Source organism: Electrophorus electricus, chromosome 4 (assembly GCF_041902795.1).
Source record: "Electrophorus electricus isolate QZ-2024a chromosome 4, ASM4190279v1, whole genome shotgun sequence".
Lineage (NCBI taxonomy): Eukaryota > Metazoa > Chordata > Actinopteri > Gymnotiformes > Gymnotidae > Electrophorus > Electrophorus electricus.
The window spans coordinates 14,106,354-14,132,620 of record NC_137500.1 but is presented as its reverse complement, the minus strand read 5'-3'; the positions used below and the strand labels follow the sequence as shown (position 1 = coordinate 14,132,620).

At 54.8% G+C, this 26,267-nt stretch overlaps 1 protein-coding gene across 3 annotated transcripts in view; it reads right to left on the bottom strand.

The window, feature by feature from the left end:
- Positions 1–26,267, bottom strand: part of snd1 (staphylococcal nuclease and tudor domain containing 1) — a 101,951-nt gene that overhangs the window by 15,755 nt on the left and 59,929 nt on the right. For all 3 annotated transcript variants that reach the window (XM_081712546.1, XM_081712547.1, XM_081712545.1), the window contains exons 17-18: positions 15,966–16,154; positions 3,505–3,646 (exon numbers count right to left, since the gene is read on the bottom strand). In XM_081712546.1, coding sequence (XP_081568672.1) covers positions 3,505–3,646; positions 15,966–16,154 — 331 coding nt within the window. The remainder of the gene's footprint in view (positions 1–3,504; positions 3,647–15,965; positions 16,155–26,267) is intronic.

Below are 26,267 nucleotides of genomic sequence, written 5' to 3'. Positions count from 1 at the left end.
CTAAAGGTGTTTGTTACCTTGCATGTTAAGTCGGTTGCTGAGGTATCGGATGCCGACGCTTCTGCACGGCTCTCCCACGCCCAACCCGCAGAACACGTTTCATGCAGACTAATTAAACGAGGCTAATTGAAAGCAAAAACAAACCACGACAACTACTGAAAACAGGGAAAAGAAAAAAGAACCGGAGACGCGCCGTCTCGATCTGGCCCCTGGCGATTACTGAGCGGGGATCCGTTACGCTCACGCAGGCGTTTCGAGACCATTAGCGATGTGGTGTGAATACGACCTCCGAGGCGACGAGTCAGGGCACGACTCTGGGCAAAGGGCCGCTTTGGCCCCTCAGAGTAACCCTAGTGGGCTTCACACTGGCCCTCAATGGCTCTGGCTTTTCCCAGTGAAAGATGCAGCTTGAGACAATCCCCACAAAACAACATTCATCTGGAGGAAAATTCTACATCATAAATAAACTAAACAAATAATAATCTAGTCTCCCTTTCTGCCGAGGTTCACCTACCCCTGAGTACGCTTCAACCCCTCTCAGCTGCCATGGCACCTCCCCCGTCCCCTGATGCCCCCAGCTGTGGCCCACCACACCTCCACCCCAGACAACTACTTCTCCGTTGCCTTTGATGGAGGTCCTCGTGAGGGGTTGGTTTTGGATAAGTGCACACCGTCGGGACCAGACCAGGACTTCTAGAAAACCGGAAGAGACATTCACTGCTTGTATCTTTAGCATCTTTTCTCTCTCACTACTTATTCTACCCGTTATTGATTATTCGTTACTATTAAAGTGTCTGTTGTCTCGGTTCCTCTCAAGGTTTCTTCCTCATGCTCTAGGGAGTTTTGCCCCTCGGCTTGCTCACTGCGGGCTTGGACTCGCATAAAGCTGCTTTGTGATGATGGCTATTAAAGAAAAGTGCCATATAAATAAATTTGAAATAAACAAGAAAAATAATAAGGAAAAAATATATATCTGGGTTAACTGTGCTTTAAAGTGGTTTCAGGATTTTTAACAAAAGATTAAAAGAATCTTGTGATTTGTGATTGTGGCTTAAAAGCAGTGCTCACGTGCCGCTTTGAGGCCAGGCTTCTCTGAAGATAAATCATTTTGTCTCTGCATGTCCTCAAAGTACAAACATTAAAAGGTACACTCGAGAGGCTGGGAGAGACGACATTGCCTGCACTGTTCATTTGAGCTTGGGGGAGCGTGTGTAAAGAGCAAGGGCAAAGCGAATGCGTCTGCAAGCAGGGGGCCGAGCCGAAGGCCCCCTCCACCAGGGAGGGCACAAAAAGGCCTGTGAGGATATGCTCCGCGCTGTGGATGCACTGCAGGTGAAGCCACGCTCCCTGCCAGCTCCGCGCTGCCTCCTTCGGGTCCTCCACTCCTTTTCCCCCAGCAGAGGCCATAACTCCCAAACCAGGGTGGAGGTGGGGGGAATCCCATTTTTCCTTCATTCCAGATAAGACGGGCAGGGAGCTCGATGTGGTCGGAAAAGGGCAGGAAAGGACCGAGATGAATGGGGGCGTTTATGGCAGCTCCCCAAACCGGGAATGACGAACGCTCGCCAGCTTAATGGCTGATCAGAGAGATTCCAGTCTGACGAACGGCAAAGCTAACCTACAGCGGCACTGCCTTCTGACAAACGCAGGGGTCCCGGCCGGAAGGTCTGAACGCACACCCGAGTAAAAAAAAAAAATTATTCGTGTGATTGGTCAAAACTGCAGATGTACGTTTTGTTTTATGCCATCACTATGTCATCTAGTTTTGGATGATACCTCGCTGTCCGTCAAGTAAGGGTTCGTCTTAAAACAGGAAGGCCCCAGAGTTGATATTTGCACGGAGCATCCTATAATTATGTAAATGAGAATATGCTTCATAGGGTCTTATGTGAGGATGGCGATTGGGGGAAACAGGCCAAATGATCACAAACTATGTTCAAACATACAAAGTATTTCCATGATCAAATCTTCAAAACACTTATGAAATCAGAACCCGGGTCCGTTAGAATGTTTCTGGCTTTTGTGAAGATAAACTGAAAACGGGTCATCTCTCCCTCCCCCAACTCTCCAGCCCCACCCCCCCACCCCATCCCCCTCTCTCCCCCCACTCTCCATCCGCCCCTCTCCTCCCACTCTCCATCTGCCCCTTTCCCTCCGCCCTCTCCCCTCACTCTCCATCCGCCCCTCTTCTCCCACCTTCCATCCGCTCCTCTCCCCCCCTCTCCATCCGCCCCTTTCCCTCCGCCCTCTCCCCCACTCTCCATCCGCCCTCTCCCCCCACTCTCCATCCGCCCCTCTCTCCATCCGCCCTCTCCCCCCACTCTCCATCCGCCCCTCTCCCCATCCGCCCTCTCCCCCCACTCTCCATCCGCCCCTCTCCCCATCCGCCCTCTCCCCCCACTCTCCATCCGCCCCTTTCCCTCCGCCCTCTCCCCTCACTCTCCATCCGCCCCTCTTCCCCCACCTTCCATCCGCTCCTCTCCCCCCCTCTCCATCCGCCCCTTTCCCTCCGCCCTCTCCCCCACTCTCCATCCGCCCTCTCCCCCCACTCTCCATCCGCCCCTCTCTCCATCCGCCCTCTCCCCCCACTCTCCATCCGCCCCTCTCCCCATCCGCCCCTCTCCCCCCACTCTCCATCCGCCCCTTTCCCTCCGCCCTCTCCCCTCACTCTCCATCCGCCCCTCTCCCCATCCGCCCCTCTTCCCCCACTCTCCATCCACCCTCCCCATCCGCCCCTCTCCCCCACTCTCCATCCACCCTCTCCATCCGCCCCTCTCCCCCACTCTCCATCCACCCTCTCCATCCGCCCCTCTCCCCCCACTCTCCATCCGCCCTCTCCCCCCACTCTCCATCCGCCCTCTCCATCCGCCCCTCTCCATCCGCCCCTCTCCATCCGCCCTCTCCATCCGCCCCTCTCCCCCCACTCTCCATCCGCCCCTCTCCCCCTACTCTCCATCCGCCCCTCTCCCCCCACTCTCCACTCTCTTTGTCTGCGGACAACGGCTGCCAATTAAAAACCGGGAAAAGCCGCATGCTGGCTGGTTCAGCTCAGGTTGCGCACCCTGACCTTACGATCCCCGCGCAACGCAATCGCATGCTAAAAAAAACAAAACAAATAAAAACTGGGCACACAGGAAACAGAGAGGCAACACAACAGATAAGCAATTAAAATTCTCTGTATCAGCTTCCCACGTTTGCCTTCCTGCCGCTAACCTTCAGCGATTAACCAGCCGCAGTTAGACGTGTCATTGCGCGCATGTGATGTTTAACCATTCGGCATGACTGGAGACCAGTGGAAGGGCTAAGGGGAGGGGGGGCAGCGCCTGACCTCCGGGGGCAGAGCCACGCTAGGCGGAACGGGCCCGGCCCGCTGGTGCCCATGATGTTCCAGAGTCCTTCAAAATGTATGCAAATGAATTAATTGGCACATAAGGATGCAATAAGCGATGGCGGATGGCAAGTTTGCGGTCTTGCCTCACGGCTCCGCCACAACTCTCCACTTGCCTGTCTCCACGTCTTGTGCGTAGAAGTGCAGGCCGTCCGTGATCTCCGTGACATAGACGGCCCGGTAGTTTGCCACGCGCTCCTTCTCCTCCGACACCTGGGCCAGCTCCGCTGGGGGCTTCTCCACGTAATTGGCCCAGATCTGCAAAACACACACGTTTGCACATGATGCCAAGAGTGCAATATGTGGAAACCTCGTCACGTGACGCGCGGACCATGCTCGCGTTAACGTGTACGCTTCAATATCACTCAGTGAATAACTACTCTAATTTACAGAGTGTTTTCTCCATTTGTGATGAGAATGGCTTTTTTCCCCATTTTGCTGTTGCTAGGAGCTACCATGCAAAGTCTTGCCAAGGGTGATAATATAATATTGATATCATAACACACAATCACAGCATGCTGAGCAAAACTCGAAGCAAAAATTCCCTGATATTTCTAAAAAAGGTTGGGGGGGAGAAAAAAAAAAAAAAAAAAAAAAAAAAAAAGCAAACAACAAACCCCCCCCCCCCCACTCAGTGAAGCTCGGATCTGTAAATGAGTGTAGATTTAATTAGTCACAAGTGTGATGAGTTTCGCGTTACAATGAACCAAGGCCCCGAGTGCATGGAGCTCAGTTACCGGACGCTGTCCTTGGTGCTGATCTGTCACTTATATAGACACACGTCATACTTCATACATGAAGTATGGACATGCAAAGCGAGGACACCTAAGGCAGCAAGGGAGCCAAGGGACAAACACTGCAACTCTGTCCTGCAATACATTATGCTGAGGACACTGGTTTGTTTACTGGGAGCCAGCTCTAAAGTCTTTCATCGTGTTACTCTAATAATGATGACAAACTCTGCTTGGTGGACTTACCATATTATTTTACCATGCCTTGGATTAAATTGTTATTATTATTATTTTTGGCTAGAGAGCCAGCACTAGCTAATTATGTCCAAGATCATTATATAACATGTTGTCCGGGTACTGGTTTGAGCCTGTTAGGGTCGGGAAGGGCAAGAAGTGGACGTTTACTGGGCGATTTAGCGCTCCCAGACGGGGCTGCTACCAGGAGGAGAGGCACTGGCGAGAGCCTTTTATTGCAATCTCCAGCAGCGTGGTGCATCCTGCGCCTTACAGCTGGAGCCACCAAATGACAGAAGACAGGGTCAAACTCCCCAATTACATTCAATTATTCTGCCCGAGGCGCCGAATAAAGGAAGATGCATGAAGAGGAATGGCTCCGCGGAGGAGGGGGCTGGGTTAATGAAGATCTAGATATGCCACGCTTCAAAAATTTAGACACCCCCCCCCACAGCGTCCTCTACAGCAGGTTATTCGTCTGGCCGGCTTTCCCCCGCACCCCGCCTCCCCGACACGGCCCCGCTTTTAATCAAACCGGCAGGACCAATCAGAGGTGGCCAAATTAGCACGTCGCCCCTCGTTACCACGCCGTCCGTCACTATGGTGCCCGGGGTGCAGGGTAGGGCACGGGGCGTGACCCACACGCGCACACCGACAAAGACAAGTGACCCCCGACCCCCACCCCCACCCTCTGCACGCTCACCTGGAAACACAGAAAGTCATGTGTGCAAACACCCAAACACACCCAAAAAAACCATCCCTCCGAGGCCTAAACAGACGACCTTCCGCAAGCAGCCAACCGTTCTTTTTTGTTCCACTCGAGCACAGGCATGCGAGTACTGCAAGACACCGCTCTCGCAGCGAGAGCAACGATACCGCAAAAAGTGTGGCCTGGGGGGGGGGGGCACCGTAACAGGCGTCCTCACAGTGTGTTGGCACCCAGCATTCACAAAGAGATGTGTGACAGCAGATACATTCAAAAAGTTATTTCCCCACACACACACACTCCCTCCAGCCCCTATTCCGAATACTCATTAAAGCTGACGGTGTCAATTCCAATTGCATGTGTTCTACCCAGCAAGAGCAAATTCCCATCAACACCAGGAATGAACACACACACACACACACACACACACACACAACCTCACTCTGCAAGCACACAAGGAGGAAAAAAGTACAAAGGAGAGAGAAACCCCCAGCCCTCAGTGGAGACAGGAATGCCCGAACTCAACCTGACATACAGTTCTTGGGTAAAAGTCCCCCAGAAGCCTGACGTTCTTTTAGCTGACGCAGCTGGAGGAAGCGGAGAAAGCGGAGAAGCTTGTTTTTAGGTCTGTAGGGCAAGCGCACAACACCTCGTCTCAGGGCACCAAGAGCGAACGTGCCAATCTCTCCTTTCACGGGAATTCGGAGGGAAAAGCCACTCCGGGAAGTCCGGGAGGGTAAAACGGGAGAGCCCAGTGAAGGGGCCTACGGGCTGAGTGGCTCTCCGGCCTGGCAATCAGTGAACCTTGTATCGGTACTGTGATCAGACTGTTCTCTAATAAACAGATTATTATTACAAATTTATGGTACTTGGAAGCGGGTGCACGCACGCAGTCCCTGTACAGCAATTACTATGATATGATCTGAATACACCATAATGATCAAAGACACAAAAGCACCAAAAAGCGAAACTGTGGTTTAACTCTTTAGTTCCCTGCCTCACACCAACGCAAACTTCCGCAGACACGCAAGCGCAAACGCGCGGCGTTCGGTGAGCATCGTGGGGGGGGGGGGAGATCAGAACGGAGGACTTCTCGTTCTCAGAGGCCGGACACTTCGGCGGCAATTGGCATAGCGTCAGTGACATCACTGGCAGCATTGTTAGCTGTTGCTATGGTAGCACTGAAAGGCAGGAATCTTGAGAAGCCCAGCTCCGCACTCGAGCGGTCTGGAAGCCCGTGAAAGAGACGGCGTGCCCTAAACATGTCAAAATCTGATCAGCTGGGGCATTCCCTTTAGTCGCCTTCGGCTTAGACAACAGATGAAGGATGCCTGTTTGAATCATTACGCTCTTTTTAAAGAAAATTTCTACATAACTTTTTTTTAAAACTCTTTCCTCTACTTGTGAAGCCTTTTACTGCCTGGGTTCTACACCCACCGACTGGACACACTACTGTAGAAATACCTTGTAAGTGTTCGGACAGGGCCTAGAGCCGGAGGTGAACCGGCATTGTTCCATTTTAGCATAGTGGATCACTCCACCAATGGGTTTTCCATGCACTCCATATCCCTGCGTGGAAAACGAAGACGAACACTGCAGTGCCGTTTAGGGGGAATCGGGGGGAAAAAAAAAACAAAACTCCAACCTATGTTTCTCTGAAGTCCCTGGATACAAAAGGAAGAACCTCCGGTGTAAGGAAATAAAAATGAACAAGTAGCCGGTAATAGATCGAAGCCCATTTTCATCAACGGTGCGGTAAACGTCCAAACAAACACCAGAACTAATAGTGAAACCACGGCACCGCGGCAACATGGTTGTTGCCGACAAGCACGGACCAGCACAACACCCACCACCATGACAGTGTTGGCGAAGGGTAGGAGGTGGTGGAGGAGTTGTGCATGGCAACCATGTAACGAATGCACCTGTAATTTTGGTGCACAACGTGGGCAGCAGAACGGAGACCGACACGCGCGCTTTTAGTTCTGGAACAATTCAACAGGCAGCAATTGTTTTAGCAGAGCCTTAACAAAAACATCCTGTCTTAAGTCTGGTTTTCCATTACGTGGGGTTTGAGAAAATATTTTTGACACAGCTGCCCTTCTCTGACCATGCTCATCAGGCCCTTTAACACTCAGCTGATGTTAGGGAAGCCGAAAGATTGCTGTATGGCGAGAACTGGTGGAGAAGGGGCAGGGGTGGAGCCGGTGGGTGGGCGTGGACGCGAGCGCGAGCCGCGAGTCTCCAGAAAGTCAGAAACAAACGTAATCGATATCGAGAAAGGTTGCAGCAAATGAGAATCCCCTGAAAAATAATTCAGAGGACTTCATTCTTTGCAAAGGAATTAGCTGTTCTAGAACTTCCGTAAGAAGAATTGTGGGGGGGTTGCTTGTGATTGGAGGCAGAGCTATTTAAAGAGGCTTATTGCACTCCGCACATTGACCTGCCCCCTCTTTTCCACCTGCAGACTAGCGTGCAACAGCTGGACAGCCTAGCTGGGCCGTGGCGTGCCACGCACGGCCCACCAGGGGCTTGCGGCCAAAGTCCCCAGGAGTATGCCCGGCGTTTTCTAATTCGTGCAGTTTTATTTTTGTTTGTTCTTTGTCTGCTGTATTAGACACCGTGGCACGATGTGTAAAGACTACATCTCGAGACAGAAGGAGCCGCCGGTAGAAGTACCCTTAAGTTACAGTACGCGTGCAGCCGAGCCGTTACAAATGCAATTAATTAACTTTTTAATTAACGGCAGCATTCTTTCTCTGCAGCAGGTTGCCATGGCCACAACAAGTGCTTATCGCTGGAAGCGAAGGCCCCCTTTCATTCCTCAGATTAAACGCCACGGTTTTCCACAACTCAATCCTGGCCTCGGCACGGTGACTAATGCAGCACATTCTTGGTGGGGGTGTGTGTGTGCGTGCGCGAGCGCCTGTTTGCATGAGAGAAGGGGGGTTGGGGGGGGGGGGGGGGATGACATCCCATTGCTGAAAGAAAGACCAAGAGAATGCAAGACAAAGATAAAACGCGGCATGCCGAAGCCAGGGAGAGTTTATGTAACTGTGGGTCTCCTTCAGGCGAGACACAGAGCTGGTCTGTGTGAACGGGGGGAAGAGAGAGAGAGAGAGAGAATGAGAGAGAGAGAGAATGAGAGAGAGAGAATATGAGAGAGAGAGAATGAGAGAGAGAGAGAATGAGAGAGAGAGAGAGTGACAGTCAGAGACATCTGTAAAGACATCCAGCCTGACTGTTGGGGGAGGGACTCGTCCAAATTAAACCCCAGCGCAGGAGGGGGGCTTAACCGCCAGCGAAACACGCACAGCCATGTTAGCGGTGTGGAGAGCGCGACCTGCGCTCTTCCTCCACCTCCCTCGCTCGGGCCCTGCTCAACCCCGCCCACACCCACAGCACCACCCGGCATACATCCACGTTGAGCCTGTGGTTGGGACGGGACCTTCGGAGCACGACTCTCACAGGCTAAGGAGCCGATTTACAGCCTGTGTATGTGTGTGTGTGTGTGTGTGTGTGTGTGGGGGGGGGGGGGGGGGTGTCAACGGACGGTGGGAGCAGCTTGCGTGATGGATACAGAGAGACTCCGACTTAACGGCCTGCTACAACTCTACGGAGGATGGGGTGTCAAAGAGCAGAGGCACCGTCGACGAGTGTCTGCACGCACCGGCGGAAATAAGGCACGGACCTTGAAAGGAAACGCATCAAACTCCAGAAACGAGGCGGGTGCGTGCGTGTGTGTTGGGGGGATTTAAAAGAGACGATCCGATCAGACGGCAGTCACCCGTTTAGAGGAACGAACCTGACTCCCGAGTCTAAAAACAAACGTGTGCGCGTGAGGCCCAGGAGATCCTTCAGCTGTAACGCACCCTGCAGCGAGGAGGTGCGGACAAGGCCGCTTCCACGAACGCGCGCCGGCCCTTCCGGTGTGCCTAGAGGGGGGGCCTCCGCGAACGAACGCGAGAGAAAGAGACCGAGTGAAAGAAAGGGTGAGAGATTGGTGGGAGCGGGAATCGGCTGCGCGTCTAAGAATAGCCTCTCTCGCTGCACCACGGACTTGTTGTTCTACTTTTTAAAAAAAGAAAAAAAAACAGAAAAAAAACCCATTTAGAGCAGGTAATGAAGGAAGCTGATGAGCCGTTAGCCGGGGCCTCGGTCCTGGATGGCGCAGGCTTAAACCCGTCGAGCGCGTGCGTGTCCCGCTGGGAACAAGAGGATACGGAATCAGCCTCCAACGGCAATGTGAAAACGACACATGGGTAACAGCTGCTACTAAGACGCTACTGGCCAGCATGGCGGCATCACCGTGAGGCTCAGGTCAGGTGATGGCTCCCTGCTAAAGTCTCAGCCTGCCGGTTCTGTCTCCCCCCCCGGTCCGTTCTCCTTACGGAGGAGGATTTTAAGCGCGGAAACCGCCCACCACGTGAGGTGTTTGGCCCTGGGTTGTTCCCATCGACGGGGTCCTCGGCGAAGATGGCTCGGAGGGGGTTTCCAGAGCGGTGCATTTTGCGATGGACGGTGGCCCAGGGGTGAGGACCGGGCGCTCTTTCAGCCGAGGGAGACGCCGTCGGCGAGTTTCTCCGATCCACCTACTGCAAAACATATACACGAGCCAAGAGTTGCCACTCTCCATAAATGTCAGTGTGTGTGTGTGTGTGTGTGTGTGTGTGTGTGTGTGTGTGTGTGTGTGTGTGTCTTCGCATCGGTGAAAGCTCAATTTCTTAATTCCAGCCAGGCGATTAGACACCTGACACGAGCGCAGGGATGAGGGCCCTACACTCGCGCTACGTGGGAGAGCGCACACTCCCAAAAAGAGGCGAGTGTCAGCAGGGTAACGGCAGGGCTGTGGGTGGGCGAGCCAGAGGGCGGAATGTTCTACCGAGTTCTGCACGAGCGGACGGGGGTGGCCGCACGCGCACAGAGAGGAACGGTCTCCCAGAGCCGTGTCCACCGGCGCACGATGCCATAGCGACATCGCCCTGCACGGTCGTGGACCCAAGACGCACTCGGCCGGCCTGGTACGTGCAAGACGCGTGTGAAAGCGCACAGGCCTGCGTCTAAGCGTGTGCAGTCAGCTGTTTCCACTTTACTGGGACGTGTGAATGCACACAAACACGGGGTTTTTACTTGGGATCAGGCATTAAAAAAAAAAAAAGAAAGTGTGTGTGTGAGTGGAAGTGAGCTAAGAGGAGAGCTGACCGTGCTGAAACTGCACCAGGGATTTGAGAGGAGGACATGTAAAAACCGCATGCATCACTCCTGCATTAATCTTCGAGTGTGTGTGCGCGCACGCGTGGGCAGCACTAAAGCACACCCTGGCTGCCGGCTGAGCAAGGCCAAGCTGCGGGCAGCCTTAGGCTGCTTGGGAGAAATGTGTGCGTGTGTGTTTGCTGGGTGGTTACTGCCTTTGTAACACAACTTAGATGATCTATGCAGTGCACACAGCAACACTTGAGGTTTTAGCCGTAATATGAAGAAAAAGGACATATTCAACCAACGTCTCACACACACACACACACACACACACACACACACACACACACACACACACACACACACACACACGTCACCATCAAACTGTGTGACCTCCCTGTGGGAGAGACGCATCTGTTCTGAATTCATCCATCCTGCTTTATTTTATTTGCATTTAATTCAAAAGGTATCCATGTAATCTTATTTATTTTAATTTCTTATAATCTCCATTTTATTCCCTTAAACTTCTGTTTTTAACATTTCTATACTGGCAAAGCACTCTGAACTGCCCTTGTGTACGGAAGGTGCTGCATAAACTTGCTGTGGCGGGCTCTTACGATGCTTGCGTCTGCCCCTTGCAGGAAGGAGACCTCGGAAAGTAGAAATGCACAGCTCGGGTCCTTTAGACCCGCTATCCTGCAGAGTTTAGCCCGGCCACGCCCCTGCACGCGGAGTTGGGCAATCCCATTTTAGGAGAGTTGGCGGGGTGGGGGGGGAATAAAGACCCGGAACGACACGCTCGCCAAACTCCCAGACGAAGGCGTGCGGCCCGGCGGGGAAGGGGCCGTCGCCACGCACGGGCCGCGCCGGGTGGGTGTCACTTAGCGATGCTAATTAGGCTCTTGGCGGCAAGCGCGAGGGGAATTCATCACTGTCCGAGCTTTCATCAATTCCGAAAAACAAAGCTGCCACTTCCCCAGTGGTCAAAGGGGCCGGCGCCGTGCCCTGCATAAATCCCCTCTCAGCTCCTGATGGAGTCCAGGGACTGGACTATAGCTCGAGCTAGCCGTCTGCATGGGAAACTTGCTTCGAGACTCCCAAGAGCCTTCGGTAAAGAATGAAAGAAAAAACGCTGCACTTCCATGAGTGATTGAGGTTATCAAGAGATGCCAACGAGACTTCACGGCATCGTGTTCTGGCAGTGACAGGCAGAAGCGGATCCTGAGGTGCACGCTGAAGTCTGTAAAAGTCCCCAGCGCGGGACAGGGACAGAAGTTTTCCTACAGACCCGAGGGGGTGAGTGCGGCAGCGTCGGTCTATGCCTTTCGGTTTCCGAACTCGCTAGCTTGCACAGCTCAGCGGTTTGTTCGCGGCGGAGCTCGGGAAAATCGCTCGCCGAGACGAACAAACGGACGAGCCTTGGAAATTAAACAGAGTGGCCTTTACGTGAAGCGCTCCAGTGCCCTATCTTGCTTTAATATGTTATGCTAAGCTAACTCAGGAGCTCCAGCGGACCGGGGGGATTACGAACGGATCAAGTCGGCCCTGACTGAGGGTGAGAGCGGTGGTGTGTGTGTGTGTGTGTGCGTGTGTGTGTGTGTGGAGCATAAATGGCGTTTACCTGCCTGTCTGCCCCGGTCAGCAACTGCAAAGGGTACGGTCACTGTCTCCCGCTTAAAACCAGCAACAGCTGTGTGAGGCTTGCAGCTGACGCCTGGGTCATTAGGTGGAGGACCAACTGGGACTGTGCCCTTCCTCCGTGGGCAGGCAGGCTGGGTGAGGCGCGGACATGTCTAATTGGACGTGCCTTCCCATGAGTCAGGGGGTCGCTGGCCCCCCCGTTTCTTAAATCGGGAAGTGACGCAGACAGCAGCGCTGGGCGTGACGGTGCAGAAGGCGATATATACTTAATTCTAATCACGCAATGCCACTCCGCCATTAGTCTCGATTCCCGTCTCGCGCAATTTACGGCTGCCAACTAAAATAGAAGGCGGCAGTGGTGGGGGAGCACCGCGGGAGGACGATCTGAAAGTTCGCTATGGCTGACGCCTGCGCACCGCCACCCAGCCCCCGGGTAACGCCGGCCGAGGCGCTTTTAGATCGCCATGGCGACAGCCGCTGCCATGGCCCTGGTCCCTGAGCAGGGGAAAGGAGCGCGTTATATAAAAGGCTTTCAGACTTAATTGAGTGCGCTTTGTCACGGGTGGTAACGGAACGGGATACGTATTCCCGTGCTTTGGCACCCTGGCTGCCAGGGTGTAATTACCATCAGAGCGGAGCGGTAGAGGGGGACTGATCAAAACGCACTGTCCAGCAGAAATGTAAAAAAACAAACACACACAAAAAAAACACGACTATCAGTGAGACCAGTGTGTTCATCTCATCAACCACCACAGTAACAGTTTAAGTCAGGTCGATATGAAAGACCGATGATACACAATTAATAGGATTTGGGTCGTCCCGCATGGGGCATCACGACGGCCACTGCGGTCGCAGGGATCTCCATTTTATGCAAACGCTGGGTTTGTAAAGTCAGACGTACAAGCTTCCCTGAAACCCTAATTATCTGGATTCATCTTTATGACCTTTTTGTTTAGCCAGGTGTGGAAAAGGATGACTCGACACAAGTCTACGTTAGGCAGACGGTCTGCATAACGGGCTCCTTTTCTGTAGGTTCCCGGAGAAGGGAGCTGTTCTTAGAGCCACGCCGGGGGGCCGACGATTTCCCATCACGCACCTCTGGCAGGTGCAGGCACATTCCGCAGTGCCGGTTGCTCCCACGGGGAGGAACCTCTGGGTGCCAGCCCAGGTGGGGTCGCAGCTCGGAGCGCACCCGGATCTCCCGAACCACTCGCGCCCCGCAGACCCACGGTACGCGTCTCAGGGGACACGGGGGCTCTAGATCGACCGAGCCCTCGCGTGGCTCTGCAGACTTCTGTGAAACAACACCCGCAGCTCCGCTAGTTCGTGCTTAGCAACCGTCACTAGGCATCAGGTCCTCGGTCAAGACAGATTTCTCAGAACAGCGGCTGGGCGGATGCGTTTCTGAGATGGAGACTTTAAACGCTGCTAACGTTTACCGGGAGGAGTGTGCGCGCTCTTGGCAGCCGCTATGCTTCTCAGATGTTACTTTGCCTTTTCTGAACTGCCGTGCCAACAGCTAGAACTCCACTCCCATGAGCTCTTGAGGTGTTGATAAAAGATGTGTGGCTTACAGTACAGTTGTTTCTCATTGATCTGTGAGCTTACAAATATACGATACGCGTTTGTGAGGTGGCAATGAAAACCAATCAAATGTAAGCGCTGCTCGAGGTACTTCCTGGCTGGCCGTTTCGAACAGAAACCGTGCTGACTGGCTGAGATGCCGACGCATCTGTCCCTCCTGTATGTGCATCACAGACGCCAGTGTTTTGTAGCACAGAGGCCAGTCTTCAGCGCTTACTGGAGAGCGTCGAGCACTTTTTTACTCGCTGTGAAAGCCCAAATAGCCTCAGAAATGTCTGAGTGCCATTACCAACTGCAAGCAGACATGCCTTTATGAATACTTTATTGCATCTTTCACCTTGAGGCTATATTGTGAAACATGAGCACAGGGGCCAACAAGTTCGATGGGTGCCCTTCTTTAACGAAGAGGATATGGGCACGGAGGGACAGATGCCCAGTGGCGGCACTCTGGATCGCTGCACGTCCAGCCTGTCCGTTGTCCCTTGCGGAAAACGGCGCTGATCGGGATGCCGTCGTGGAGGTTAACTGCGCCATACTCCATCATCCACCTGTGAATTGGAGCTCGGCTGTGATGGCGGAACCGGACAGCCCAGACAGATGAGGGGCCTGTTCGCTGTTCACAACGTCACGCTACATCAAATTCGCTACGACCCAATAGCCCCAAATGCCTATAGAGAGAAAGGCTGAAAGAGAGGGAGGGAGGACAGAGGTGGAGGGATGAAGGAATAGATACAGAACAGCAGTGCGGTGACAAACGTTCCTGGAGACTGTAATCTGAGGCTTTGAAAGGACAATTGCAGATGGGGAGACCTGGTAAATCTCCACTCAACACAATAAGGAGATTAGTCAAACGCTTGCTCGACAGTATGCCACTCCTTTCTGGATTTATTCCTTCATAATTAGCCTGCTGGAATTAGCAAACCAACTCATTAATGGCTTTGGCCGCTGGTTGGGAAAGCAGAGGTCGGTGCCGCCTTTATGAGCGCGAAAAACCGTCTCTCTCTCTCTCTCTCTCGCAAGCGCGGTTGCCCAGCAACAAGGAGCGTGTTGGCGTGTCTGTGTGGTTACTGTTTACATTCCATTCCAGAGCGGTATGCGTGTGTGTTTGTACATCTGTATCAATAGGGGTGGGTTGGGGGTGTCTGAGCTACACCGTCGAGAAAAGGACGTTGGTGATGGGGGGGGGGGGGGGGGGGGGACTAGACGAGTGGTGGACGACCACGGCCAACAGCGGGGCACTGAGCCGAAGCCGCCGGTCACGGATCCGCGGACCAACCGCGCTGGCCTCCCGTTGGCCAAGGAATGAATGGAACGCTGCCATGGGCCACACTGAAATAGAGGTCAGGCTCTTTTCTCCCCCAAAGCTGCGTTCACCGAGACTTTCGTCATGATCAAAAAAGCAGAAATGAGATGAATTAAGTTTATAACTAAAGGAGGCCAAACAGGAGGAAAAGACGGCTGGGATTACGTTTTAGTCAGTCATCACAAACTGAAAATCCATTAGCCTGGGCAACCAGCGATTTGGCGGTGAGGCTACAAGAAAACACTTTTCAGAGACGAATTTATCTCCAACTAAACTGAAAAACGCAGCTTTTCTAAGGTCGAAAAAGCACCAACCACCACAGTGACCGTGACGCAGCCTCCTCGCGGTCCGACGTGCTGTCCTCTCCCTCAGAACAGCAGGTCTGCGCAACTGGAGAGAAAAATGGATCTTGCGCCTTTTCTCTTGGTGTCTCTTCCCTCGCTGAATGGCCGCCCCGCGAACGAGAAGGGGGGTGGGTGGGGGTTAAACGGCCCCGAGCCACCTCTTGGGCCTCCTCGGTCGGGAAGCCAAAAGGCTGGAACGTCGGCGGAAGCGTCGCCGCAATGAGAGGGGCGCGAGTGTGCACGAGCGCGGCTGACTTTGAGACGACAGCACGTCGAATTGGAAAAGGATACGCGACATTCCAGGTTGGCTGCTATTCTCGGGCAAGGGCGGAGGAGGGGGAGCGAGACGGGAGACAGACAAGGTGAGAAAGCGTGAGAGAGGACGGAGAGAGCGCGAGCACCAGCTGATGAATTCAAAGGGGAGGGCAGAGGCAAGCTCTTGGCTGCCTTCGGCTGTACATCGCAGCAATATCAGCGATACCCCCCCGATAGAGGACATGAGCAACAGCGAGGCCGCGGTCGCCCGCCGGGGTCGTCGCTCCCGCCCGCCCACGTGGCCGTCAGGAAAATGGAGCGCGAGGCTGGGATCGCCAGGGGAGAGGACTTCACCCGTCAAAGCCTATTCCGGAGGGGGTTGTGGGCTAGCACGCATATGCCCCGCCCTGCGCGGACACCCGCCCGGCTCCGAGTTAACCTCGCGCGTCGACGGGTTAGTTGCTCGACGCCTCCCTTCCACGGGGCTGAATTGGAGCCGACGGAGGTCGGCCCGTGCTCCCCGGCGATTAGGTGTTAAGTGCCACTTCGTCTGCTGATCAGGTGTCAGCATTGCCGCGCCTCTCACCTTGTCTTTCCTCTGCCTTGCTGTTTCCTCGGCCGACTGTAGGGTCTTGCAGTAGGCGCTGCGCTCGGCCGTGAAGTGCACCTTGGACAGGGAGTTCTCCACCAGCGCCACAGACAGGTTCACACCTTCGATGTGCAGCCAGCCTATGAAGTTCCCCGCCTTATCCATGCTCTCCACCTCCACCTCCACCTGAGTGAGAGAGAGAGAGAGAGAGAGAGAGAGTTAATGTACTGTGTCTGGGATTAGTGGAGAGATTCCATTACAGACTGACAGGAGAGAGGAGCGCAGGCCCCAGCAGTGGGGGGGGGTTTCGAGCCAAGCTGCCTATTGATCTCTCACCAGGCCTTACACATCAGGTGGTAGGGAAAGCCGCTCTTTGGTGTGTGCACGTGCGCGCACAGACACACACACACACATACATACATACATATACACACACACACGCTGGCTGTCAGCAAAATCGCTCATCTTTCTCGCACAATTAAACATCGGGTCTAGCTTCCGTCGCGTGCTAACTTTAGCCTGACATTCTCAATTAAAGCGCGCGCGCACACGCGCTGTCGGATAGGGACACACAAAGGGATATGCACGGGGACACATCTGCACGCTAACCAGAGCCCGACATTCACAATTAAAGTGCGCATTCAGGGAACGCTGACCTCTAATGTGTCACGTTTGTCTTGAAGCAATTGTGGGGGGGGCACTTGGTAAAGGAGTGCGAGGGCAAGGCGAGCGAGCGCGAGCGCGCGGTTGGAACAGGAGGGCTCGGGGAGCGAGCCGTAGCTGCCACGGTCCCCCTTGCCGTCGTTTTATAGCAGAGGGAGAAAGCGCCTTCACTTCTGCAGGACACGGCCATGACCAGCAATGGAAGACCATAACCCCCTGCTCCATGCCCTAACGGCGACGGGGATACGATACGTGAGCTGCGCTAAGGGTTAAAGGGGATAAACACTGTCACGCGCGAGCTCGTCAGGTGGGGTTTGCTGACAAAGGCTTCCTGCTTCGGATTAGACGCAAGTGCGCGCGGGACCGAAGCGCTCGTTTTCCCCCAGTTAACTGCTTGTCTCCCCCGAAAAAGCCTAACAAACCCAAACCGATCTCGCACCCCTCGTAGGGCTGACACAGCACGAGGCAGGTGCTGTGGGAACGAAAAGCTACCCCGGGAGTGGCGCAATTAAGACCGGGGCTGCTTAGCCCCTCGGCCCCCTGGGAAATCTGCGGAGGAATTGCTTGAGAGGACTGAAGCCTCGAACGCAGGGGAAAGCAAAAAGCTTTTTAATGAGGGCATAATCGCCACTTTGATTAAAACATGGCCATGACGACCAACTTCACATTATTAGGACAAACAAACACACACACACACCCCCCCCCCCGCCGCACCCTCTAGTCGGTGGGTAATGGAAGTCTCTCCCGCGGTCCGAGGAGCTGACTGGTTAGCGCTGCGTGCTTCGGCGGTGGAGAGCAATGCTCAGCTGCAGCAGCAAAGCCCTCCCGCTATGTAGGACAGCTATTACAGCAGAGACGGTTCTCCTCGCGCTGCGGGGGCAACCGGGAGCAGGTGAGCACCTGCGCCGTGCACGGGAGAGCTCCGGCACGTGGTGGACGCCACACCCTGTGCTGTATTTAACCCCCCTGTCCACCTAAAGCAGCGCAATCGTCCTTAAACGAGGAAAAGCGCTATCGAGGGAACAAGACTCACACGGCGAGAAAACAGAAGTCACCAGGCACGAGATTAACGTTAGCGCATGCCGTTTGTCTGGGCGCAGAGAGATGCACTCAGGGGTGTCCTCAACGCAGAGGCATGGCACAGCAAACGCCCGTAATCTCCCAAACCGTCGTAACGTGCTTTGCATTCCCGTGAATCTAATCTGGCTGTAACCAAGCGGAATGACGGCACCCTTCTCTTCCAGTGCAGAGTGACGAGCCTACAGGAAACCTGGAGACGGAACGGCTCGTGACCAAGACCCGGGACTACGCTATGTACTCGCATCATAAATATCGTGGTGGGACCCGACCGGTAGCCCACGTTTCGTCTGGCTTTCCAGCACGGCGGCTTGCAGCTTTCTCATTGCACGCTCTCTCATGTATTCACGGGAATGTTCTGATAAGAGCAGATGAGCATACAACCACCCCCTCGAACAAAATGACAACAGAAAACACAAACAAGCAGCCGTAATTATAGGAAAGCTCTCCTTGCGTTGGACTACATGCGAGAACTACAGAACTCACGGGGTTGGGGGTTTATGGGGTTCATGGCAGGAGGCGCGGGTGAACCCTTTTTCAGTCTTAAGCCACTTGCGGTGAACAACTTCATTTACCGCGCTGCTCTGTAAAGTACAAGGGAGGAAATTTGCTCGCCACTTGACAATGTCACCCATTCCGCAAGAACAGAGAAACCTCGTGTCAAGTGTAATGAGAAAAAAAAATAACCCTACTGAGACACAATATCCCATTGCAGAGCTGTAGGACCCAGCAGAAGCAGGGCGCTCACGCCAGTACCGGTCCAACTCGTTTCATCTCTCACCCGTTCTTCCGCCCCACTTTTCTTTCTCCCTTGCGGGTTTTTTTTCCCCCACTCTCTTCTTGGACCCTGCCTCGGTCAGACACGAACACAGCAGACTGCGCTGTCTGCCGTTTACTGCGTCTACATGCCCGCGGTACATTCCGGTATAATCCGACAGTACGCACAGCAGTGACTGCGACCGCCGGGTAAACGCCTTAGTCGGGTTAGCCAAACGCGCTGAAACGGGCGTAACCAATCAAACGGCAGAAGATGAATCGATCCGCCTTACGATGACACGCATGTGCCGTGCTCGGGTTTGCACTGGCGGTTCAGTGCCGCGTATGCACGCCCGGGTCGGTCGCTTCGCCACGGCCACCCAGACTAGCGTAGCGAGCGTCACCTGGAAGGGGCGAAGAGGTCAAAGGCCAAACAAAAGCAAAACGCGCAAAATCCGCCTTCCCGGCGCATGCCACGCGAACGTGTTAACGCGGTGCTTGGTTCTGCACGCTGTCTGGATCGGTACGGCGCGTGTGGCGCTCTCCTGGAAATACTGGGCCCGGCAGACATGAACAACGGCGGCAGGTTATTAGCCCAGAAAACGCCCCTTTCTTTGTATGACAAAACAACACAGCAGAACACCATACTTAAGCTCAATCGGGGTGATTTTGATGGCATGGGTGTTTCAAAGAGTACTGGAAGACACGACGACAACAACAAAAACAAACAGCGATGTTCATACAGTAGGTAGAAGTGGCATAAATGCAACTTTGTTTAAATCCGCCAATTACGCTGCTACGAACATGAGGCGTCACGAGCTTCTCCAACCTGCCGCCGCTGCAGCCGACCGTGACGAAGACGGCAGCGCACGTTCCAAGCGCTGCCTGGCCATCTCCCCTCACCGCTGCACGCTCTCTTTTCTTTCCGGCGTCACGTTAGTGTGACGAATGTGGGGTTGGATCGTCGGTAAACGTCGCGGGAGCTGCAACCGGGCCGTCCGGACCGAATTCCGGCAGCCTGTCTGAAAGTGGCCCGAATTGGAACTGATGGATGGAAATGTCAGATTCGGTGTGGTTTTTGACAAATCTGTCAGGCGGAGCAGAAGACCGGATTTGGGCCACGTTCACCTTGGTGTTTTAAGTGCTTTTTTGCACGCTGTCCATGAAACGAGGCTATCAAACCAACATACGCCTAAATCGGAGCGTCATTAGTCACTCAGGAATCAGATGACCGTGCACATGTAAATGAAGTAACTGCAAGGTGGTGTTCTGGTGATGTATGTGTGTGATCAGCATGGCCTGTCGATCAGTGCTGTTTACGCTGAGGCCCTGTGCCGCGCAGACAGAGCTGACCCCGCCCCCTGCGTGTGGCCCCACCCATCACCTCCAAACAGCAGCCAGAGCGGGCCGTGGGGACGGGGGAAGCCGCACAGATGGCTTTCGCCGCCGGAGGCTTCGCCAGGGCCAGCGCGGCTCCCTGCCGAGGGGCCCTTTGAGCCAAAATGGCTCCCAGCGGAGCACAAATTGCCTGTGTGAGTGCGAGAAATGCGACGTGCAGTAAAGCGGGGGGATGGGGGGGGGGGAAGTCCCAGCACGACTCTCCGTAACGCTGCAATCGGACGCCTCAGAGAGGCTTGGCCATGCCCCAGAAGAAGCAACAGGAGCCAAATGTTTAAACGGAAGCAAACGAAAGCAGCAGCAAGCCCATGGTGAGAGAGCGAGAGAGAGAGAGAGAGAGACACAGACAGACTAAAGGAGCGACACACTCCCATACAGCTTCGCTGTAGTCACGGCCCTCTACGAGCGCTGCTCTGCCACCACGGTCGCGGCTGCATGTGCACGCACACTCGAAATCTGCGTTTTGGGCCAGGGCCCAGTTATCAGTAGCCAGAAGCCAGTTCTCTCTCTGCCACGGTGACCACGAAGGGCACCGAGGACAGGACCCGGGGCGGTTGGCTGCGTGTTCCGATTCTCCGGCGTCACAAGCGGAGTCGTCCCGTTCCTCCCGTTGCGCACGGGAGCGCCGCGTCCAGCTGAACGCCGGGCAAAGCAGACCTGGAGGCCTGGAAAGGCTGCGTTTGGTGAGGAGGGGGCAGGGGCTCCTCATTCGTTTTCATTTAACCGCGACCCCTCCGTGAGTAATGCGGCCTGCCATGGTGCTTGAGCGTTAAAGGCGTAGGGACCTGGCGGCTTCGCCGGGGATGTCATCAGCAACACGTACGGATTGGCTGCACCGTACGCGTTTGAGTTGGGTGAGTATACGGTCACGGGACACGCATGCCTTCAGCGTACGTGCACAGTCGACACAGTGCATCAATGGCAGTAAGGACGAAAGATAGAGATGACAGACAGACAGACAGACAGACAGACAGAGAGAGAGTGTGTGTAAATGGAGCTTTAAAGGGCCATCCGAGCTGGATGTGGGCAAGTGGAGGGGCCTCCGCGGGACTCAACGCGAGAGCCAGAGGAGAAGGCTGCTGGAGCCACGCACGCACGCTCCTAGGCAATACACTACCCTCGCCACCTGCTGAGTGGAGGCGCGCCGCTCACCTCGGTCGGATCGTCGCGGCCCGCTCCTTTTCGTCTCCGGCTCGGCCCCGCCTCTCTCTCATCTCATCGCAATTCCCCAAATTATCATTATTATCTTTGAGCACTTATAAGAGATAGGAATTGGACCACTTAAGCCTCCTGAGTGGCTTCCATCAAGGAGGGCTTAGCGCGTTCTCCCATTCCACCCGGGGGATCGATGGCGCTGCGCGGGCAGGCACCAATGCAGAAATGCAGAAAACCGCAGACGCTCCAGAAGAATGGCTGTGTAACCTAGCCTACCCTTGTTATGACCGTGTTTGGGGGTGATGGCGCTCCCTCATCTCCGGTGGGTGGGCGAATAGCTCCAGCCGTGCTGTGCGTTAACGCGGTTATTAGCTTTACTGACAGCACAGCTGGGCGGGTCGTCGGTGTGAACAGCAGCACAGTGAGAGGACTCGGTGTGCGCGTGCGTGTGTTTTAATCACTGCTCACGGAGGGGGAAAAGCATAAACGCACGCAGATAAATAAATAACGGTGCAGACACAGAGAACGCACAGCTCATACCTCGGCCGCACGTACCCCACCCCCCCCCATCCCCGTCAGCCGATCACGTGACGCTCCAGCCCCGTCGGCCGACCCACGCAGTGGACGTAGAGAGAGAGCGCGAGATGACTGTGGAGGGCAGCAGTGGCGCTTAACCTTGGGTAACCATGGTTACCGTGGTGAAACGGCGCGTCCCGCGGCGCCATCTGCGCGGTAAATAAGTGGCGAGCGTGAGGGGCGGAGCAGCAGATGGGCTCAGCAGCCCCAGGCCCGAGCGCTCCAGATCTTCCACTAGCCACACACACACACACAGCTGAAAGAGAGAACCGTATTCCAGACTTTTTAAACTTCCAGCTTATGGCCTTTCAGACTTTGCCCCGTTGGTTGTTTGGCCATGTCACGATTAGAAGCCACTTAAGCTGTGTGACGGCGGTAAAAAAGCCTCCCCAACGCAAATTCAGACAAGGAAGCTATGCTGAATCTATTTTATAGATCACTGAACAACAACAACAAAGCAGGGATGCATCAGCCCTCCAAACCCAGACAACGCTGTTTCTAATGTAAACAAACAGTTAAAAGGGCCGTTAAATAATTTATGACCCGAAACAAAAAGGCAGAAATAAATAAATAAAAACAAACAAACAAATATAAAAGCACCAGCCTCTCCTCTGGAGCAGAGCTACCGTTGTTAAGGGCCGTGCTTCAACATGGGCCACGGGTTCCTCCCAAACATCTGCGCGCCTACCCAAACCCTCCAACCACGCGTGCGCCCACCCAAACCCGCCACCTTACCGGGCACCCCTCGGTGCAGAGTGACCAGGCACTCGCTGCACGTGTGCCTATGGATCTGCCTGTAGGAAGAGTGCATCAGGGTCAGAGCACCTGACCGACTTGTTGGTGAAGCCGCGTCTCCCATGCATGCACGCACGGATGCACCAATCACCGATTTCCCTGTTATTGTGCTTTCCCTCATCAATAGGTACTTGATGGCAGCACGGAACGATCCTGCTGACAGCTCACTTCCAAAAGAATGGGCCGAAAAAAAAGAGAGAGAGAGAGAAATGGACACAAAAGAGAGCGGCTCACGGGGCACGAGGCAACGTGGCTGCGTTGTGCTTTTAAATGGCTGAACGATCCAGCGGTCAGGAGACACGGAAGTATTAGAGGGGAGAAGAGAGGGCTGGTCATACGAGGGGGGGGGGGGCGAGCGTGTTTGATGTTTTTGGAGCATCTCTTGCGCTGGTTGGGGAACCCAGATGAAGAAGCGCGTGGGGTCTCGCCGGAGAATGCTGGAAAAGTGACACGGAGCTTAGGCTGCTTCCTCTCCTCTTCCCCGGCAGACGAGCGCAACCGTCAACACAGGCACCGCGGCGCCCGCCAAAGTGCCCAATTACAAGACAAACGGGCACGCTACCACGGCAGCGAGGGAACCGAGGAAGACCACTTAAGAACTGAGGAGCGACTGCAGTTCGTGTGGGGGCGGGGGGGAGGAGTGGAGGAGATGAATTGCGTGACGCCGGAGAGCCTTTAAAGATGTATAAACCCTCTAACCCAACACTTCCCATACAAATAGTCAATAGCGAATCAATGCGGCTCGGGGGCAGAGTGGTTCACCTCCAAACGGCCTACACGGCTTTGGCCAGGAATCAATTCTGACAGGACGCTTGTCCTTTCGCTCTAGGTGTACTGTAAAGGCCGTCGAGTCCCCAGACTAGGACGTAACTACAAGAGGCACTTCTAAAAGTGTGGGGTTTGGGCGGGTGGGGTTGACTTAAAGGTGTGTGGTAATGAGAGAGGAGAGTGTAACGAGGAGCCATATCCTCTCAAGCCGGTCGATGTCTCCCGGTGCAGGGTGCCCACCAGGGAACTCCAAACGGTGGCTGAAGGGAGGCGAGATCGATCGACCTGCTTCCCTGGGCCCCGGGGGCCACGCACGAACTCGAACGAACGAACACACACACACACACACACACACACACAGCCCCAGGAGTCCCTCTTTTGGAGGGGCCGGAGCGATCGCACATGGAAGGTGACAGAATGAAAACGCGCCGGCGAGGTGGGGTGGGCGAGCCCCCCGGGTCGTGGGGGTCGCCCGGTTGTTAAAGCGAATACGGATGTAGAGGCCGCGATCCGTCTCTCTGAGACGTTTAAAACCCGCTGCTGTGGAGAGGAGCGTTCAAAGAAAAAGTGAGAGGGGGGAGGTCCGGACAGCGAGGGGTCTTCTGCAGGAAGTGGGGCAACCGGCTCCGTCTTTGAAGAGCCCAGACAAGAAGGAATGAAAGGGAGAACGCGTTGGAGAAGCTCGGTGGAACGAGCCTGGGACACACTCCAGATCTCCCCATCAGCAGAGAGGGCAGGGGGTTAACAACAGGAAGGTAAGAGGAAGGGAGAGAGAGACAGGTTCCCGATCGCTACGGGAATGACTCCCAGCGCGGCCCTCCGCTGAACCCGGAGGGGGAGGGGGACACAAATCACAAGCGGCCTGCCATCGCCCCGCGGCATGGGAAAACGGCACGCCTTCCGTCATCCCGGAGCCTTCCGACAGACGGAGGGAAGGAGGAAAGAAAGCTGAGATGAAAGGATTAAAAACAAAACAAAAAAAAACAAAAACCCCCGTACCAGATCAAACGAACGCGAAGAGGAGAAAGCCGCGCTCTCAAAAGGCGCTCGCGACGCGTCGGTGCGCACGCACCAAATTGCTGACTGGTGCACAGAGGCAACCGGAGCGGATGGAGAAGGGGGCGAACCAGAGGACGGAGACGAGCAGGCTCAGGCCGCTGGGGCAACGGCGTTTTAAGGAGCTGTGTTCATCCGTCCCATTGCCCTAATCCAATCAGTGAGGAGTGTGGCGTCACGCTAATGAGATTACAGCATCTGGGTCTCTCTCTCTCCCGGGCCAGGCACACCTCCGAGCGCCACAGAGACAGCCAAGGGGCACCAGGCAGGGCAGCTGAGGCTTTTTTGTGTGTGTGTGTGTGTGTGTGTGTGCGTGTAACGTGAGGTTGGGGGTGTCCCGTGTCCCACAAGCCAGATAAACCACCCAGTGACTGATTTAACTGAAATGGTACTGATTTTGGCCAGTATGACTGGACAGTAACTGGACCCAGGAGAGACACTAGAGAGGGGGAAAAACTGAAGCCACTGGTATCTCTGCTCAAGATGGTCACCGTGTGGCATTTTTTGAAAGCTTCGGTGTTGCTCAAATCATGGAGGGAGGGAGGGAGAGAGGGAGAGAGAGAGAGAGAGAGAGAGAGAGAGTGTAAAAGGTCTACTTGAGAAGGGAGATCCGGAATAAGAGCTCGTGAGAAGATTACGCAGAGACCGTCTACGAGAGCCATCGAGGGGGTCGACGAGAGGGTTCCCACCACCTGCTGTCTGTGGGAAAAGATTCCCTGCGCGGCCCGGCGGGAACGGCGTCTCAGTCGTCTCCGAACGCTTGGAAGACGCCTTTATGAGGCAAGAGCGCCAACACGGCCCCTGTTCCAAGCGGGCGAAATACAGCGAGCGTCAGCACGCCCGGGTAAACTCCCGAACACGCTCCCCCCCACTCAGGCCAATTAACAATGGATGAGCTTAAATGAACTCATGATCTATTCATCACGGTGTTTTAGAGGGGCCTGAAGGCGCCAAAGGATAACTCAGATAATAACCCTGCTCCCAGGTCCTCGCCCAATCACGCAAAGACCTACAGACCGCAGAACTCCGGTTTTCTTTTTCTTTTTTTTTAATTTCTTGGAGATAATTATCATAAAACATTCAGACTGATAAATCATGCAGGCAGCTTGTTGGAGATGCTGACCACGGAGTCGCCGAGGTCTCCGGCTCAGTGCGCCTGGTCTTCTCAGCGTGCCCGGGCTCAATTGGGCGCGAGGAAGCGGCGTGAAGGGCCGCTTCCACCCGGCCCCCGGACGAGGCTCGTTGGAGGGACGGAGGAGCCGCTGCGCTGGCGGGTTTGGGCTCGGGGTGAGGAGGAGCCCGTCTGCATTGGGTAGCAGGCGCCGGCGGCGCTTAGCGGAACGCGTCGACCTTAAACGAGGAGGATGAGAGACGGGAGACGGATGGAGAAGGCCCGTTGATATGTGGGACGTCTTACGTAAACAAGCCGCAAGGCAGAGAGGGCCGCTCTTGTACGAGAGGGAGCTGTGTGTCGGGGCGTGAGTGTGGAGGGGGGAGAGAGAGAGAGAGAGGCAAGGTGATGCAGGCCCTATTGTCAGCAGCTCTGGGGATATGGAGTGTTTTCTCTCCCCCTCTCTCTCTCTCTCTCTCTCCTGTCTCTCTCTCTCGTCGATGCCCTGTATGCTCCGCAGTGGAAGCTAGTGAAGGGGAGGGCTAGAACACACACAGCCTGCAGTCACGGCTTACACCATGACGGAGAGAGAGATGGAGAGGTGGGGGTTTGAAACTATGCCCTCATTGAATCATTAACATTAGAGTGGAACTAAAGCACCATGGAAACTGCAATGTCATTAGGCAAACCCCCCCCCCCCCCCCCCCCCCCAAAAAACTCATAAAAACAAACAAAAGGTAAGGAGAGCACCTGAACCCAGGTGACAACAGCATGACAAGGGAGTCCCCCCATCACAGAGAATGAACTCGGGGTTACTTTTAAAATGACCTTCATTTCTTTGAGGAAAAGCATGTTGGGAAAGGCCCCGCCATGCCCCGTGTGACGGAGGGGACGAGACACGCCGGACGGGGGGCTTGATGGAAGCATCAAGGGAAGAAATGGGA